This window comes from Vulpes lagopus, chromosome 17, assembly GCF_018345385.1.
Source record: "Vulpes lagopus strain Blue_001 chromosome 17, ASM1834538v1, whole genome shotgun sequence".
NCBI classification, from domain to species: Eukaryota; Metazoa; Chordata; class Mammalia; order Carnivora; family Canidae; genus Vulpes; species Vulpes lagopus.
The window spans coordinates 23,718,795-23,738,729 of NC_054840.1; the positions used below are offsets into that span (position 1 = coordinate 23,718,795).

At 38.6% G+C, this 19,935-nt stretch overlaps 1 protein-coding gene across 2 annotated transcripts in view; it reads left to right on the forward strand.

Moving 5' to 3' along the window:
• IGF2BP2 (insulin like growth factor 2 mRNA binding protein 2) overlaps positions 1 to 19,935 on the forward strand; it is a 154,216-nt gene that overhangs the window by 99,486 nt on the left and 34,795 nt on the right. For both annotated transcript variants that reach the window (XM_041731890.1, XM_041731891.1), the window contains exons 3-5: positions 12,869 to 12,917; positions 14,026 to 14,077; positions 17,326 to 17,389. In XM_041731890.1, coding sequence (XP_041587824.1) covers positions 12,869 to 12,917; positions 14,026 to 14,077; positions 17,326 to 17,389 — 165 coding nt within the window. The remainder of the gene's footprint in view (positions 1 to 12,868; positions 12,918 to 14,025; positions 14,078 to 17,325; positions 17,390 to 19,935) is intronic.

Below are 19,935 nucleotides of genomic sequence, written 5' to 3' on the forward strand. Positions count from 1 at the left end.
TGAGGCATTAACCAGAGAGGTTAAAGGACTGACTAAACATCTGTCTGACATGTCCAAAAGGGAGCGAGATTGAAACTCAGCTGGGTACACCTTCCACTCTACTTATCTGTTGTGCTGAAATTATGGTAGCCTTTGGTAACAAAATGTTTTATTAGGGGTGGGGAGAATCACTGTTGGAAAATCCAGGGAATATATTTAAATTTATATTTTTTCTTAAATAATATTTCTCTAAGAAATCAAGGCCTTTTCTTCTGCTTACAGACATTAGTATATAAAGTGTTTGCATTTCCACAAGTTTCTACTGAATATTATAAATTCTCTGTTTCCCACCAAGGAACAAAAGTACTCTCATTTAAGCATAATAATTGAGGTGCTCTTAAATGAAGAAGCTTAGGGGCACCTGGGTGGTTCAGTCCGTTAAGCATCTGTCTTTGGCTCAGGTCATGATCCTGGGGTCCTGGGATTGAGCCACAGGTCAAACTCCCTGCTCAGCAGAGAGCCTGCTAGTCCCTCTTCCTCTGCTGCTCCCCCTGCTTGTGTACTCTTGCTTGCTTGCTCGTGCGCGCGTGCTCTCTCTCTCTCTCTCTCACAAATAAATAAATAATCTTTAAAAAAATAAAATAAATGAAGAAGAGTAATCCTTCAGTTTGTGAGTTGTACTCCTCAGATTCTAAAATTATCCTGAAATGGATTTTTAGCCTGACTCCTCAGGTGACTCTGTAAACCTTCAGTGGCTTCTTCCCTGGTTCCCTGCTGGCTCCATGCAATGTCTTCTAATGAATGACATGGTTGTGACTCATCAGATGATGTCAGATTCACTCACATTTCATAGGAAAACCAGCTCTCCTGGGTACATCAGAACCAAAGCTGGGAATGAGAGATGCAAGCGCAGTTTGAGGTTGCTGTGCATCTGTCAAAATAATCCTACTGCCCACATTTGTAGGGTGCATTGCAGTTTACAGAGTACTTTCTCTCTCATAATCCCTTGGGATTTGGCCAGGAACAATTAAGAGGAGAGGGCAGTTGCTCATCACAAAATAAGGAGACTGGGACTCTATGAACAGCAGAGGGGAAGGCACCCACTGAACTCTCCTCCCTCCCCCAATGATGTTGTTGGAGACCTGGCTCCAGGCAAAGAAAGAAGCCACATCCTGAAGTATGGGGCAACCCTGGGCTGCATCCGGAGAAAGGGAAAGAGATGTGAAAAGGAATTTGAAACTGGTAGCAGGACCTCTTGCAGCCACCTGCTGAGCCAGGTAGGTTGTTCACCTTTATTAAAGTCAGGAGTTGACATCTCTCTGCAACTCCCATTGATGGATAATGCTGTGGCCCACCCAGCCAATGGTGCTGGCCTAAGAGGAAGTGATGAAAAGTCAGGAACCAATTGAGACAGATGCTGTGTTTACAGTCTTTGTAAGACTGGGAACTCAGAAAAGAGTGTGAATCAGCAGCTGGAAGGAATTCTGTGTTTAAGTGCCAGAGAAGTTAACCCTGTCATGTACATTGATTCATTCATCAAATTTATTGAACGCCTGCTGTGTACATGCCGCTAAGCTAGAAGCTGTGGATGTACAGCTATAGGAATAGGATGTGCATAGTTGCAGAAGGATACAGTTCATGAACCTTGCATTTTTCTTAGTACCCCTGGGAAAATTTCTCTGTGTAAAAGTCTAGTCTCCCAAAATTGGTTATAAATAAAATTTGCTTATTTGAAGTTCTCTCCCTATTTACTTCATTTTAGAATTGATGTGAAGGGATCATAAAATGAATCCTCATTAAGATGATGAATTATTTTTTAAAAAATATTTATTTGGGAGAAAGAGAAAGAGAGCATGGGGATGGGAGTGGAAAGGGAGAGAGGGAGAGAGTCTTAAGCAAACTCTGCACTGAGTGCAGAGCCGACATGGGGCTCGATCTCACAACCCTGAGGTCATGATCTGAGCTAAAACCAAGAGTCAGCTGCTTAACTGACTGTGCCACCCAGTTGCCCCTGGATGATGAATCCATTTTAAAATAAGAACAATTTGTGTATTCTCTCTGATTCATTCGTATGGTTTTAAAGTTGACTGTTGAGGCTTTAAAGAGTGAATTGTGGGATGCCTGAGTGGCTTAGTTGGTCAGGTGATTGGACTCTTGATTTCAGTTAATTTCATGGTTTCAGGGTTGTGAGAGTGAGCTCTGTGTTGGGCCTCCATGCTCAGCAGGGAGTCTGCTTGAGATTCTGAGTCTCTGTCTCTCTCCTCCTGCCCCCACTCCTCTCCCGTGCTCGCTATTGCTTTAAAATAAATAAATAAAATCTTTTTAAAAAGCTAATTATGTAGTATTCAAACATGTAACATTAAGAGCTAGTGATTTTCCTCTTTTTTTTTTTCCATCGCACTTTATGAGATACCAGTTGGTCACTGCTTTTGTTTTCTTTGCATCCTGTGACCTTGCTTTTATCTTTTCATTGACGTTGTGTGAAAAGTTTGTCTGATTCCTTTCCCAATTTTGATAAATAACTTTCTCATGATCTTTTTTTGTTTTAAAGATTTTATTTATTTATTCATGAGAGAGAGAGGCAGAGACATAGGCAGAGGGAGAAACAGGCTCCCTGTGGGGAGCCCGATGCAGGACTCGATCCCAGGACCCCGGGATCATGACCTGAGCCAAAGGCAGATGCTCAGCCACTGAGCCACCCCAGGCATCACTCCCATGATCTTTTTCATTTTCTCCAGAGTACCCCCCTTTGTATCGCAGAAAAAGCTTTAGGGGGTCTAGGGCCAGGTACAGGCCTTGGGTAGGGAGTAAAGCTTCTCTAAAACCTCTCTGTGGCAGTTCACATTTTCCACTGCTGTTACAAAAGTATTTGCCCCAACCTTAATTTCCCCACGGCACTTGGAAGCAGGGACTCTATGGTGCTATTCACTAGCTGCAATTACATTATAAGAATACTGTGCAGAAATAGGTGTTTAAAGATATTTGGTTCGCTTCTAGCTAAAATATTTAAGCTAAAAAAATAATAATAAAAAATAAAATATTTAGGCTAGCAAAAAACAGGGATAGCCTTTTTCCTTGAATATTTAATTAAGATCAAGGCACTAACTCTGAAGCACTTTGTTTTGTTGAAATTAGGATTCTAAGGGTTGCTGAGGTCAATATTATCCTGTCTTTTTTACTCCCTAGAATATAAGCAGCATGAGGACATTTTTGTTTTGTTTACTGATATACCCCAGAACCTAAGACAAATGCTTGTTATTTAAGAGGTGTTTAGTGCACATTTGCTAAATAAATTTAGAAAAGTTTTATGTTTAATCTTAGAAATCACCCTGTTTGGGGCACCTGGGTGGCTCAGACAGTTAAGTGTCTGCCTTCGGCTCAGGTCATGATCCCAGAGTCCTTGGATGGAGATCCTGCTTCTCCCTTTCCCCCCTGCTTGTGCGCTCTCTCTCTCTCTCTCTCAAATAAGTAAATGAATTTAAAAAAAAAAAATCTTTTTCTCCAAAATCGTATAAAATGTCCTATATTTAATCTTCTGTCAGAACATTTGGGTTGTTTACACCACTGCAACCCCCAGTATAGGTGAGATGTTACTCTTGTGTGAGATGGTGAATACTACTTGATTTGCACAGCAAGGAAAAGGAGTTCCTTTGTGAGGGAGGGTATGTGATTTGGCCGACCCTCTCCTACCCTGCTTATTGAGATTTAGGTCTGTAGTAGAGATGCATTTAATTTTTCTTTTTTTTTTTTTAAGATTTTTTTTATTTATGAGAGACACAGAGAGAAAGAGAGAGAGGCAGAGACACAGGCAGAGGGAGAAGCAGGCTCCATGCAGGGAGCCCAATGTGGGACTTGATCCCGGGACTCCAGGATCATGCCCTGGGCCGAAGGCAGGCGCTAAACCGCTGAGCCACCCAGGGATCCCCATTTAATTTAATTTTTCTTAATCATCATCATGACTGTAATGAATAAGATCAAGGTTTTATAACTGGTGGGAATAATTCCTTCTTTTCACAAGTAAAATGTTGGTTTATCATCCATTCCCAAACATTGTGGACTCACAGCTTTTGGCTTGAATTTTTGTGTTCATTGTGAAACTGTTTCTTCAGTAAGTCAAGGCATGCTGATATGCTTCTTGTCTTAAGGGGAAAAACACCACCTTTACATGAGTCACTATATCTAATCACAGGGAATGTATGTAGAGGCTACTGTGCTAGGAAATATCTTCTCCTGTCTTTTTTGGTCAACATTGATTGCATTGAGCTGATGAGCATAAACTAGAGTCAAATAAATTGGCTTGGTTGAAGACCAGTCACTGTCTTCAATAAGCACATGTTCTTATAGTTGGAAGACAGAATATGGGATGGAGTGAGCCAGGAAAAAGAAGCCAGCTGTCAGCAACAAATGCTTCTGGTGAATTTGCTGATTGCTGAGCACCTGCTCTGTTCCAGACACTGCTTGGGCTGAGGAGGGCAAAAAATGAAAAAGGCCCAGGTAGGAAGGAAGGAAGGGGACAGATTTGTGTGCTCTTTGGAAAACTAAAGAAAGCAATTATTTGAAAATGGGTTGAAGAGATGCTGGAAGAAGGATGGCACAGTTGTAGGTGACTAGGCATGTGGCTCCCCTTGCCTTTACAAAGATGATTTTGTGTTTACCATACACCACACAAGGCAAACATTTATATACTCAGATTATAACTTGTGTTGCATCGTGTTTATATGTATCATTTATCTTGGCTCAAATTATGATATGTAAATATGTATTTTTACCCTAGTTAAGTCTTAATTATAGATAATGAGTTGAGGGCCTTGTGAAGAGTAACTAATCACTTCTGTAGAAACAATTTGGTTTTGTTAACTGGAATCTTCATCACAGCAGAATAAGAACATTAAAGAAAATCCTTTCAGTTCTTAACTCTGTTTAGACCTTAAAAAGCTAGAAGTTGGTTTGCAGATTTCTAGTTCACAAAGACTCAGCCTGCCCTCTCAAAATCTCCCTGTCTTGAGTCCAAATGCCTGTTTGTACTTTGGCACACATAAATGCTCTAGCCTCCTGAGAACTTCGTCTGCGTGTCTGGGATCCACTCCACCTTTCCCCACAGAGCAGTCTGTATTTGGAAGAGGGTTCTCAAACTTAATCTTGCCTCATGAGGCTCTGCACAGCCCTGGTTAAGGCCGGTGGTACTAAGCAAAACTGTGAGGCAGATTAGTCCCATCCCCAGGCCTTTGCAGGTATGCACAGCTCCCAACCCTGCACCAGGAGAGCCTGATTGTCAGTCAGGAGTCAGCTGACCTGGTGAAGTTATTGACTAGGTAATACCTTTATTATCCCACTCTAGAGGGCATTTATATGTAAGTAAAATTTTTTGAGGAGCAAAGAGTGAGCCCCTATGGTGAAGTGAAGTATTTAAAACAACCCTCCGTAGAGGAGGTGTTTTTGGTCAGTCTATAATGACGTTGACCTTGAGAAAGGCTAGAAGTCCATTTATGAGACCCATTTTCCTAGAATTTGCCTGATAGGGCACATCTTGTCCAAAATTCATTGAACTGAAATATACATATGAAGTGTAAATTTGTTATTGGGGAAGTGACGATTTCAGAGTGACATTTTAAGAACAAAGATTCAAATTGCTGAGCACAAATCAAGAATACCACTCCCTACCTGTGAGATGTATGCAGAGGACTCATCAGCTTCTCAGTTTACTTATCTGAAAATTGAGGTGAACAATGCCTATTTCATGTGCGAGTGGTAAGGCTTAAATGAGATGCTTAGCATACATTAATGTAAGTCATAATGGTGGTTTGGAGAAGCGGTCTGGTAAAAACACTGATGAATGTTTTGGGTGAACCTCTGAAAACTTTATTAGACTTCATTAAATAAAATAACTTGGATAGGGAGGAAATAGTGTTCAGTAAAGCACATGGAGAAGTTCTGGTAAAACTAGAGCTAAAACTATTCCTTTGTCAGGTCACAAAATGAATTGAGAGAGATGGTAGATTGGGAAAGTTGGTATTCTCTATAGGGAATTGTATACAGACCTTGATAAGAATGGTCACAGTTTTCCTGTATGCATTTCTTTGTCTTTTGTTTTTTTTTTTAACTTCCTAAAGAAGTTTTTGGCAAAGAAAAATGTTAATTTTTCCCCAAATAACTAGATTTTTTTGTCTTCCTTCATTCAAATACTTCTCCTGTGTACCACTATTCTGGTAAAATGAGTCCCTTTGCCAAAAACTGAATATGAATAGAAGAAGAGAAAGTGTTAGACACTTCCTTTTTAAAAAGCTAAAATATTGAATCTCTGAGAATTCTGGTTATCTTCTTTGCTAGAGCAATATATGGTTGTTTCAGTCTACAAAGTCAAGCATGCTAATTGCTTTTTTTTTTTAAGATTTTATTTTTGAGAGATCTCTACACCCAACTTCGGGCATGAACCCACAACCCCACGATCAAGAGTTGCTTGTTCCACCAACCAAGCCAGCCAGGCACCCCCATACTGATTCCTTTTAACACGAGATTATTTTAACCATACAGTTCCAAAGGTTTTGTAGAATCCTGCAGTTGAAATGAAACTTAATGGTCTTTTCATGCAAATTATACTCACTGTACCCCTTTCCAATAGGGGAATTACTTCACCATCTTGCCCAGGAGTAGCAGTCTGGCCAGTCTAATCCTGAATATCTAATTATCATAAATCATCCCATTGATTTTTTTCTTCCCCTTTCTCCCTCTTTCAGCAACAATTAAGAATCCTGGTGTTTTCCTCAAAAGGGAAATCTGGAATTGCGTTAGCAACTTCTTAAAAGTTAAGGCCTTTTTTATAAGCTGGTAGACTGAGAGGGTATAGAAGATTAAATAAGTTACAGAGTCTCAGGCTGCTGCTTAATCATATTCACTACTGTCTTTTCTGTCACATTCAAGCAGTGGACATTCATGAGCTCCTGACCTTGAATGTTCAGGAAGCATGAGCATGTTAGGGTTGCTGGGGAATTTATGGTTTGTGGACGTGAGTTTATAGAGCCAAGATGTTACCAGGTTTGTAACTGCAGTTCTGCTGGCTCAAAACCTTTTGCAGTAGGTCACCACAATAATATCTGATTCATGATTTGACCCCATAGTACCACTAATATTCACAAAGACTTTGATCACATAATTTTTCTTCTTAAAAAAAATCCCAAAACCTCTTTTTGTTCATTTTTCAGCAGTTTATATATTGAAAGCGTTAGGTTTTCTAATAACTTATAATAAATTTATTTTAGATCCCATAGAAGCAAAGGCAATTGTTCTTAATAATTTTGTATCAAAGAAAGTAACTAAACAATTTGTTTAGTTGACTCCTAATCATTTTCTGTGCACCACCTCTGTGTGTGTGTGTGTGTGTGTGTGTGTGTGAGAGAGAGAGAGAGAGAGAGAGAGAGGGAGGGAGTTGAGGGGAGGATTTAAGTGACAGTTGGCTAGAAGATTGGACTTGGTTATCCATTTACTTCCCTGAGCAGCCGTAGGTCCTAGTTCAATTTAGCGCAGACTATCCCTTCTACAGACTGTCAGACGTTTTAAGTATAAGTTTTAGACCCATACTAATGAGTGCATGGGATACAGTGGAATCTGACTGTAACACTGGTGGGGGAGGACAACACAAGAACCATGGCGGTTTTAGTCTTGGCTCTACCGCAGTCCTTGGAGTTGATTAACATACTTGCCACTCTTTAGACATAATGCACGTTCTGTGGTGCTCTAATTTCCCTCCACTGAGAGGACTGTGTGTCATCTGATGATACCCAGAATTGCTTTTGAAACAGATGGGACCTAGCTAGGTAGACTCCCTCATTGAACCCCAAAGGACTCTTTCATAGGGACCCTCTTTACTCCTAGATTGCCTCTCTGGTCCACACTTCACCTGGGATCCTCCAGTCCCTAGACAGCCTGACTTACAAATGGAACCTGGGATCTTATGAGCTACAGTCCCACAAGTTGTTAATTTTGTTCTCCGCTCAAGCCCTCATCATGGTCAGGGTTTGGACTAGAGTTTCCAAGGTGGCTGATCAGACTTGTGGCTAATTACCATATGCCTGAAAAACTGTGCCATCGTCCTCCACACATGCAAACACGTATTTTACTTCTTTCTTTTTTTTTTTCTGAATACAGGTAAAATGATTCTTCAGAATCACAGAAATTCCATGACAATTAAATATGATTGTATTTCCCCAAATGGTTGGCCACTTATTTTAAGCTACAGATTCTACCATACGAAGTAATTTCTGCCAGGTAATTGAAACTCCTAACAATGGACATCTAGTTTATCTGAAATTCACTTAAGTTGGAACTTTCTATTTCCTCTGGGCATCTACAGTACTAAGATAATATAAGAAGTATTCTGAGGCACTTAGATGCTGAAAAGCTCCATATAGGGACGCCTGGGTGGCTCAGTGGTTGAGCATCTGCCTTTGGCTCAGGTCATGATCCCGGAGTCCTGGGATCGAGTTCCACGTATTACTCCCCACAGGGAGCCTGCTTCTCCCTCTGCCTATGTCTCTGCCTCTCTCTGTGTGTCTCTCATGAATGAATAAATAAAATCTTTAAGAAAAAAAAAAGCTCCATATACCATATATACAATGGAATATTACTCAGCCATCAGAAAGGGTGAATGCTTACCATTTACATCGATGTGGATGGAACTGGAGGGTATTATGCTGAGTAAAATAAGTCAGTTGGAGAAAGTCAATTATCATATGGTTTCAGTCATATGTGGAATATTAGAAATCATGAAAGAGACCATAGGGAAGGGGGAGGGGGAAACTGAGTGAGGAAAAATTAGAGAGGAAGACCAACCATGAGAGATTCCTGATTCTGGGAAACAAACTGATAGTTGCAGCAGAAGAAGGTGGGTAACTGGGTGACAGGCACTAAGGAGGGCACGTGATGTGATGAACACTGGGTGATATATGTTGGCAAATTGAATTTAAAAAAACAATGCACAGCGTAAAATTTTGATACATACTACAACATGGATGACCCTGAAAACATTATGTAAACTGTAATACAGTGAGGTATCTGTACCTCAGATACCTTGCATATAAACTGCAAGTGTAACAAATTACTTTTGATGAAGGGATAAGTGCACAAAGTTTGGGTAGTTTGGTGTTGGCAAGGTAGAGATGAGGAAGATAGTAACAGGGTCATGAAAGAAAATTTGGATGTGGTGACAGGGAATCAAAAAAGATAGGAGTAACCAGCCATACTTGTGTTTTAGAGAGTCACTGGCAGCCAAGGAGGGAGTACAGTCAGAAAATGGGCCAACTAGGAGACTGCTCTAATGCTTCTGGGCAGTGAGGATGAGAAATGTCATTACGTATATTTAGAGAAGCTTGTTTTTTTGGTTTTTTTTTTGGGGGGGGGGTTGTTTTGTTTTGTTTTAATAAAGGAACTGTGAGATTATTCCCTTTTTTTTAAGGAACAAAATATTTTCTTAAAACCAGTCCCTTTCCTGAGTTACTGTATAAGTTTGGCTTTATAAAGCAGGGCACACTTTTAGGGATTTCAGAGAGAAAAAGATATACATTTGTTGGTTGAAACTGAGCCTAACACTGTTTCTTTTCTAAAGGAAAGAGGGACAAGAACTCCTCCCTCTTCTCTTGACTACCTGACAATGGAGAAATAAAGAGTTGGCCTTCTGGGGTGGGGTCAGGGGATCCACATCATAGGCAGGCTACAGCCAGCAATGGGAATGCTTTTCCGAGTCCATGGGGTGCCATGCTCTCCTTTTATACTAGATACTTGGCCCTGTGCTGGACAGGAGACTAGTACACCAGGAGACTGTCCTTGAGGAAATTACTATCTAGCAGAGGGTTCATGGGGGATCAGGACAGCCCCAGCAGATAAATAATTATAGCAGAGTGAACTGTTACAAAAACTGAAGGATGCAGAGGGGACCGTTCTGCCTGGAGATACCTTGGAAGCCTCTGCATGTGGGAGTGGGATTTGAAGGGCATGTGGAAGTCTCTGGTAAGAAGGAAATGGGCATCCGAGGATCCCCAGAAGGAGGCATAGCATCCAGATGGTGCCTTGGAAGTTAGCAGAATTCCCAGGTCCTGATTGATCCTGATCCTGAAAGATAATCGCTCAGGATAATCTTCCCAGTGATCCAAGGATCGTTTTAATTGTTTCTCCTGTAGTGATATCCTTTTTTAGTTCTGTTTGTTTTCTTCCTTTCCATACTGATCTAAAATTAGAGATGCCACACACCAATTTTTTTAGAGACTATTTCTCCTGGCATCCTGCTTAACAAACATTGCAGTTACTGAACTAATTGCTTGATGTGCATTCTCTTACATGAGATGTTACAGGGAAGCATTATTATTTTGGACCCATTTAGTTAGGATTTGGGGTAATCTGCACCTGGGCAGAGTTTGACAGCTTATACATTAGAAACAGAGTTGGCTAAATAAATATTTTGTTAAATAAGATTTCAAGAATACCTAACCTAATTATGGAGGAAGTCAGGTGTTTGTTTTGTTGTTGTTGTTGTTCTTTTTTTTTAGTAGATTCTAGCGTACTTTTCAAAAATAAATCTTGTGTATTCATTAAAGTAGCCTTAGTAAGAATTTTAATTGTTAATTTTTTAAAGCAAGTAAGACATGAATACATTCTCATTTAAAAAAAATGACAGAGGTAGCTAAAATAAGTGTATTTATTCCCCCTTCCACCAACCTCTTGTAGCTACCTTTTTAATGTATTTGCAAAGCACACACATTGAATAACATGTAGTCTGTATAGAGCACTTAAAAAACAGGGTCAGCCTAATGTATAATTAGCTCTCTTCTTATAACAGCATGCCTTGGAGAGTTTCCTAATGACCATGTCCACGTGTTTACTTCATTTCTTTAAGTAATCTCTACACCCAAACTTTCAACCCCGAGATCGAGAGTTGGATGCTCTACTGACTGAGACAGCCAGGCATCCCTACTTCATTCATTTGTACAGCTGTATAATGTTCCATCTTGTGACTATCTGATGATTTATTTATTCTTGCCCTGTTGGTAGATTTTAGATTATTTGCAGTCTTTGTCATAACAAACAATGCTATAGTAGCTATCTTTTTTCCAAAACTTTGTGTTCATACATGGGTTTCTTCCAATAAGACTTATACCAGTAAATTCTTAGTTAGCATTTAGAATCAATGTTTATATTTGGAGATAAAAGTATTTTTCTTTAGAAATATTCAATTTCTTGCAAATTCTGATGCCTTTTCTATAAATAGCTAGGCTTGTGACATCTTCAGTGGAACATTCCATGTAGCCTCTACATGGGATGGTGTCAGCAGTTTTATTATGAACTATTGCCAAAGGCAGTGTCAGGAAAAAGGCTTCATAGCATAGAGGTAAAAATTAGTTCTTGGTTCTTTTTCCTCCTTCCTATCCTGAGACAAGATGAAAGGTTCTATAGACTGGCTTGTATTGTCATTGAAGGAGGCCTGTAGTAAAGCACAAATGCCTTCTCATTCTTAAAAATAAAATAGAAATACTGTATAGGATCTAGGATGGCCCCTCCTTGCATTCAATAAAAAAACAATCTGAGAAAACTGGAGCCCCTGATTTACTTCATTGTTTGTTTCCATGTTTCCTCTCTCTTTTCCTCTCTGCATGAATTGTAACATTTTTTTCTGGAGCTATTGCCAAAATTAAAGGCATGAAAAAAGATGTGGCTGTGTGTTGCCACTATTTGGTACCTCTGATACCAGAAGGAAAGAACAAGTAATGGCAGGTACTTTGGCCATCATACCCTTTCTCTTGCAACACCCTCAAGTGGATATTTAGGGGAATTGAATGTCAAGTCCATCCATTAAAATAACCTCTCTAATATTTAAATGCTGCTCTGTTTTCCTTCCAGAATCTAACATGTTCTTAAAAGATAGAAAAAAAAATTCTTATCCTATTCTTTTTTTCCACGTAACTTTAATGTTTACATTAAAAAAAAGAAACAATCTAACTCAAAATTATCAGACCAGCAGGATGTCTCAGCAAAACAGAAAAATCCTCTGACTAGAAAGGCAGGAGAAGGCCCAAAAGTCCATCAACAGAAGATGATGGACTTTGGTACATCCAGGTAACACAAAATAGAATGAGGATGCTCTCTATCTGCCAACTTGGGAAGATCTCCAGGATGTTACTGTTAAGGTGGAAAAAAACAAAACAAAAAACCAGCATACAGAGAGCTTGTTTCTACAATTAATATCCAAATATTTGTGTAAGAAAAGAGGAGAAATAAGAATTTGTATTCGCTATTATTTGCGTAAAGAAACTGAAGGATACATGAGCAATAAGTAAAAGTGTTTATTTCTGGTGAGGGAAGGAGGTGCATATAAACATATGCCTTTTTATGGTGTTCTAATTTTTTAATAGTGTATTACTTATTTAAAGATAAAAAGTAATTTTTGAAAGGAAGTTTTGTATTAGGTAAGGGGTGAGCTAAATCTGATCTTGTTTAAATCCACTATATATGTGAGTTCAACTGTCATATTTGAGCTGAGGTCTCTTTTGGGGTAGGGTCAGTTGCAGGACCATATATTTTGGGGAGGAAGTTAAAATTTTGTAATTAGAATCTATATGGGAATTTAAATTCTAACTTCTTTGGCAAGAAATTGGAAAGGCATGTCTGCATTTAAACATTTTTTTTAACCATATTCAGACTTCTTAGGTTTTTTTCTTCACTTTTTTCCCCAAAGTAACTGAAACCCTTAAAACGATGCTTACGAGTCACAGCTGGAATCTCTTGCTGATGCCTCAGTAAATACAGTGAGAAGTGAACTCAAACTCTGGTCTTAAACCTGTTTTTATTATTTGCTGAAGTCCGTGTCCTGGAGAAAGTGTTACAGTCTGAGCTTTCATTTTGACAGGAGCAGAAAAATTCAGATCCGAAACATCCCTCCTCACCTGCAGTGGGAGGTAAGCCATTGTCACCTGCATATTTACTGTCTTCCTGCTCTCTATCCTCACCTTACTTTATAATAGGCCAACAAAACATCTCTCCCTCTGTTAGTTCCCTGAGGAATTAGAGGTCCTCAAGTCCTTTCCCACAAGGCCCCAGAGTTTTCTCTCTTCCTTTTTCAGTATCCTAAAGTATGTGATCTGCCATAACTTTAGGGTTTGTCCCTTTTGTTGGGCAAGATGTATGCTTTGAGCCCTCCTGTTCTGTCTTCTCCAGCACCAAGCAGCAAAAAACTCTGAAACTAAATGTATACCTGGTTTGTGATTTTTATCTCACGATTTTGTAAAAGATTTTTACTTTTCCAAATTATGATTTTGGAAAAAAAATCAGTGGAAACCCAGTAAAAATAGAAGGGTGTTAGACTAGGTTTTTGTTTATTTTGAATTAGTTTTGCTGTGAATAGTAGTTAAGATATAGTTTCAGAGTTATAAAACTTATAAAATAGCAACCTTAAAATTTAAAAAGATAAAATTCAAGGAGTAGCTTTATTGCACTATTTAAAAACAAACTGCCCCAATGTTTCTTTCCAAATGAAACAAAATCAAAACAGCCTTAAAGGAAACAATGTTTTGTCTGACATTTTTATTACTTAAAAAAAAAAACCTTTATTATGAAACAGTTCAAATATATATATCCCATTGCTTTGTAAAATAAGGAGATCCCTAGAGAAAAACAGAAGGAAGAATGATTAAAACTTCCAAGAAGGACAAATGAGCCTTGTATTTTATTCTCCTTGTCATTTCAAAAGCAATGTGTTCCAACCATCACGATGAATGTGATTGTTAACATTTACTAAGACTGAAATCCTGCTGTGTTACCCCAGTGAACAGATTACTTGAGAGCCAATAAGCAAATACAAGTCCCATATATTTATTCAGTTCTGTTTTGTTGGAAGACCTGAGGTATCAATTTATTTAGATTATTCCTATAACTATCCTTACTTTGTTTTATTTCATTTGTTGGAAAATATCACTAAACCATTTGTGTATGTGTGTGTGTGTGTGTGTGTGTGTGTGTGTGATCTTGTCTTCCCATTCTGACATTGAAGCTTTTTTTAAATTTCAGGTGCTGGATGGACTTTTGGCTCAGTATGGGACAGTGGAGAATGTAGAACAAGGTAATAAGTGAGGAAATTAGCCTCTTGAATTTTGAGGGGGGTTATTATGTTATTTCTTATAGGCTGGGTCAACTCCAAAGAGAAATAGTAAATTCAAATTCCTTTTAAACAGGTTTCCTCTGCGTATGAGAGATAGTCAAATCTTTTTATCCATATCTGTATAATTTGTTTTTTTAAGGAATATGACTTACAGGTTGGTTTTTTAATACTCTGTTAATGTGCAGACAAAACACTATCAAGCTGAGGTAAGCTTAATTCACTTGGAAGTAATTGAATTTACGTTGTTACAGTTTTCCTCTTCCTGGCTAAGAACAACAGATCCCTAATATCTTAGATTGAGTGTTTCTCAAGGAAGAGGACTCCTACAGCAGAAGCGCCCATGATACTTATGAAAATGCAGATCCCTGGGGCTCACCATAGACCTACAAAGTAAGACTCTTTGGGGCAAAAGTTCATGAATCTCTATTTTAAACAAGCACCCCCAAGTGATTTTTGTGTGTACTCAAGTTTGAGAGCCACAGATTTAGGAAGTTTTGGAAATCCACAGAAAATATATAATCTTTTTTCTGCCGCTCTCACTTTTATCATCTAAAACATGAAATGCTATGATTAAAAAAAAAAAAAAAGATACTTTTTTTAAAGAAGCTGATATCTTATGTAGCTCTGTAAGAGTCCCAGAAAAGTAGATTCTAGGCTCCTGATATGACAGGCAATAACATGCAATAAAGATAATTTTTCTTTGGCCTGATGTAACAGGCAGTAACATGCAATAAAGAAGAATGTGAATCAGGTCATTTACTGACTGTGAGCCCTTGGAAAAGTCACTTACCCTCACTGACTGAGTTTCCACCTGTATAAAATGGGGAGAATAATGTCTACTTCTTTCTGTATCACTAAATAGTTGTGGCACCCAGAGAGAAACTGTATAAATATTTGTAGGCAGTGGAGTCCTGTATGATCTCAAGGCTAAGGTTCACTTGGAACTAATCACAGAGAACCCATTTTCTTACATGCAATCTGTTCTATCTGCCAGTATAATAATCATTTTTAAGTAGTAATTATTCAGATGTTCTCCACTCCATGAATATTAAAAATATTATTATTCAATTTCATGCTGCTGACTGCCCATGCCCAAAGGTGAAGGGAGAGAGCTCAGAAAGAAGACATGATTTACAAGGATTCTATTTCTCAGTTCTTGTTATTTCCCTCAACATGGAAAAGAAGACATTCTAATAAGGATTGGATGGTAGTAGGCAAGATGGCCTCACAGACATGAACCTGTAAAAGTTACTAGCTAAGACCATGTTATAAATTCAGGACAATGCCATGCAAGGAAGAATTATTTCAGGTCCCCAGGGCGGTTTACAACTCCTAGCGCACCTGTGCCCTGGAGACCACCCAGTTTCCAGCTGCCTCACAACTACAGGATAGAAGTGTTGGGTTTTCTGTTTTGTTTTGTTTCATAGGTGATTCCTGATTCAGCAGGAAAACATTTTCAGTAGAGTTTTAAGAAACTTTTTAGAGTTTTTATGTCCAGCGAAATAAATTATTTGAATGGAGCTCAGTTCTTTCCAGAATCACAGAACTGTCTGATTTCCTGAAGACAAGTGTCTTTGAATAACAGAGAATATGACTAAGAAGTGAGAACAGAATCTGAGAATCTGAGCATCCTAGTGGATAGATTTATTCAGGAGGTCCAAACCCTTTCTCCCTTTCTGGGAGTCGACAGCCTCATCTGGAGCACTAGAAAGCAGCAAATAGGAACCCTCTGTACATTCTGTGTGTCAGCACTGAGAGAGGACGGTTGTGGGCTGCTCATCCCCTGTTTTGCACTATGAGGACTTCTCTGGGTAAGTGTGAATTAGGGCAGCAAGAACACTCCCGGGCAGAGCCAGGCTGGGCTCAGCATTTATGACATGTAAATCTCAGGGGCATCTCCTTTCTGAAGACTGTACATCCCTTCCCTGTGAAGGCTGCAGCTACTCAGAGGTTATCGGATACACAGTATTTTGAGCCGTGGCCTTTAACCTCTTTGAGAGTCTTATGGAAATTATAAACCAGAGGAATTCATATATCCACACATTTGAATCTTTGGTCGGGGTGGGGGTGGGGGTGTGAGTTTATATAGAATTCCTAAAGCCCTAACACGGATCTAGGATTAGGAATCCCTACACTACAGGGTTTTATTATTACTTTGGAAAGTGGCTTTATCATGGTTTTCTTGAATTATCATTAACTTCCTGTTGTTGTTAACTCCAAGTCTCCCCAATAGCTTACAAGTTTTTTAAAGGGAGGATCTGATTTAGTCATGGCTACTTGTTTTGGGAAAACCGGGATTTGGGAGTTACCTTTACTGGCTTGGATTGAGAAAGCTTTATCTTGCCTTTTGAATTTATTTTTAACTTTTGACTTTAGAAGAAGAGGCAAGCGCAGTTATGAACCAGAGTAAGCCAGCTCACAAGAGTTTAGTATTTAGTCACTCTTAGAGTTCTCTCCTTCAGCCAAGTAAGTTATAATTGTCAGTTTTCTTTATTATATACAATTACTAGATTTAACTCACACAGTCATGGAGTTCAGTCAAAGGGAAACAAAAATATTAATTCAACTCTAAGAATGAATGAAGAATTAAAATACCTTTTATTATTTTATTCATATATCCAGTTATTTAAAAATAAAGGCAGAACATAACATTAAAACTCATACCTTGACGGTAGTACAATAAATTGATATATACTTCTAAGAAAATAATCTGAAAAATATGCGTTAAGCGTTATGTTCTGTTACCCAGTTATTTTTCTTTCGCGACTTTGGCCTAAAGAGTAATTCATAAAACAACACAAATCAAATGATGTTTGCAATAAAGGTGATTTTTTGCAACACTACTTAGAAGAGCAGATATTGGGAATAACCCATATGTCAACAATTGAATGGTTAGCCAGAAATCATGGCACATTTACTTAAATTTTATATAGACATTAAAATGAAAATACAAACATGTGCACATGCAATAGTATTTATAAGTGAAAATGTAGCTTTGAGTTGTATATACAATTGATTACAAATGTGCATATACAGTTGATTACTATTTACTATGAATGCACGCGAATAAAGATAGAGATTCAGATAACTGTGCAGTTAGACTGATGAGTTTTTTGTTCATTCTTTTCTCAAGTTAGTCTGTTTACATTGAGCCAGAGGGTGGCAGCTTTTTTGTTCCTATGACAGTATAGTTTTTGCTTCTTTCCTAGTCAACACAGACACAGAAACTGCCGTTGTCAACGTCACATATGCAACAAGAGAAGAAGCAAAGATGTAAGTGGGTTTGGATTACTTGCCTTTTAAAATTTTGGAGGGGGGGCAGCCCCAGTGGCTCAGCGTTTTAGCACTGCCTTCAGCCCAGGGTCCGATCCTGGAGACCCGGGATCGAGTCCCACATCAGGCTCCCTACATGGGGCCTGCTTCTCCTTCTGCCTGTGTCTCTGCCTCTCTCTGTCTCTCTGTGTCTCTCACAAATAAGTAAATAAAATATTTAAAAAATAAAATAAAATAAAATTTTGGAGGGTTGTCTTTGAATTCCAAAAAGATCCTTATCTTTGACACACCAGAGGAGCTCTAGGACATCTCTGCTACTTACTTTTGACATGTCAGTGGAGCTCGAGGGCATTTATACCATTATCCAGGATGTCCATTTGTTGGATGTACAGAGTCTTTATCTTGAAAAATATTGAGCCATGGCATCAAAACTGAGGTGGGTGCTGTGTCTTGACATGGTCGGGAATAGAGGCACCAGTTCTCTGACACTGTGTTCCACAGACTCTGCTTTGCCAACCGGTGGGAGCTTCTTTTACCTGGAGCTTCCTCCATGCACCTCAAGAAGCACCAATCTACTTCTCTCCACACTTGGTGAAGAGATAATTTCCTCTGTGTAATATTAAAAAGGGGATCCATCTCAATGACAGCAGCAGCAGCAGGGAGAATTGTCTGGAAGTGGTTAATCAAAAATTGCCTGGTTTAGGTTCTTTTTCCTAACTTCCATTCACCTCGTAGTCCCTATTTATGATTATATTGCTTAATTGATGGTTAATTTTGAGGTTGGTGGTTAATGGACATGGAATTGGGTCTTTAAAAACAATAACAACAACAAAGAAAACCAAGTTCTTTTTGTAGGAGGTCTTTATTTTTTTTTTTAAATTGTATTTATTTATTCATGAGAGAGACAGAGAGAGACAAAGGCAGAGACACAGGCAGAGGGAGAAGCAGGCTCCATGCAGGGAGCCTGACACGGGACTGGAACCCAGGTCTCCAGGATCAGGCCCTGGGCCGAAGGCAGTGCTAAACCGCTAAGCCACCAGGGCTGCCCTGTAGGAGGTCTTTAAAGTGAAATGCCTGTCAGGTCATTGTAACTAGAATTATGGTCAAACATGGCCATGTTTCGTGGATGTGGCATAACCTTGGTTATACATCCCAGAATTATAGCTTTATTATTTTTCAAGGTTTCAACACACATGATGATATATTTAACTCATCTTCCTACCACTAGTCTAAAAAAATTAATTTTGCATTGAAAAAGGCAATAGATCATTTGCTGTTGACTTCAGCCACATGTACATAAGCAGGATATATATCAGCAACTCACTGTTGTAGTTTGTGTCCAGCTGCCACTTAGCTAGAACCTCCATACATGACATGATTGTTGCTTTTATTGAATTCAAAGATACTACTTTGTAATAAATTCACAAACCCTAAACATTAACCTAGGAGAATAAGGTTATTGTTTTCATATGCTGCAAAAAACCTGTGAAAAAATTGTTCCACTTCCCATATAATTTTAAAAATGCAATAGTGAGATATTGTGTATTCCCTACCAAATTAATAAATAATTTTAAATAATATGAGGACTCAAGGAAACAAATGCTCTCTTAACTGCTATGGAATAGTAAGTGTTGAAACTTTCCAGAAGCACACTGAGCGGTACTTAATAATATCAGATTTCTGCATGTACTCTCTGACCCAGCAATTCCATTAAGAATTTGTCCAGTATGCAGTTGGAGTTGCAAAAATGCCCATGGCAACACTATATATAATAATAAAAGATTATGTATAACATTAGGGAATGAGTTGCAAAAGCTATGATAAATTAACAGAATGTTAAACATCCAGTAAAAACTAAATTGCAGGACATTTAATGACTTGGAAAACATTTAGATTACGCCTGGGTGGCTCAGCAGTTGAGCGCCTACCTTTGGCCCAGGGCGTGATCCTGGAGTCCCTGGGATTGAGTCCTGCCTGGGGCTCCCTGCATGGAGCTCTTTGCATGGAGCCTGCTTCTCTCTCTACTTATGTCTCTGCCTCTCTCTCTCTCTCTCTGTGTCTGTCATGAATAAATAAATAAAATCTTTTTTAAAAAATAAAAAAATAAAATCCCTTCAGGAAAAAAAAAACATTAAGAGTATTAACTGTTTTTTAAAGATTAAAAATAGTGTAATGCTATTAATCCATGTTTTATAAATGATAATTATATTTAAGAAAAGAAAGATATAGGATGGACTGGGTTTTTTTCTCATTTGTGCATATCTGTTTCTGAATTTTCAATAATATGTATTATGATCAAAATGAGAAAAAACAAAATGAGAAAAAAATGACTCATAATTTAATACCAATATTTATAGAGTTTTTGTTGAGGGGATACACCTTGGGTGGTGAAAAAAGGCAGAATGCATAGTTGTATATCAGGTGTGACAAGGCCTGTACATTGCAATTGTTTAATTATTAACCACAAGCTCTAAGGGAGCAGATCTGGCATCTGCCTTGCTCACCACTGTATCCTTGGGGAGGATTAATGCTGTTCACATTGGCAA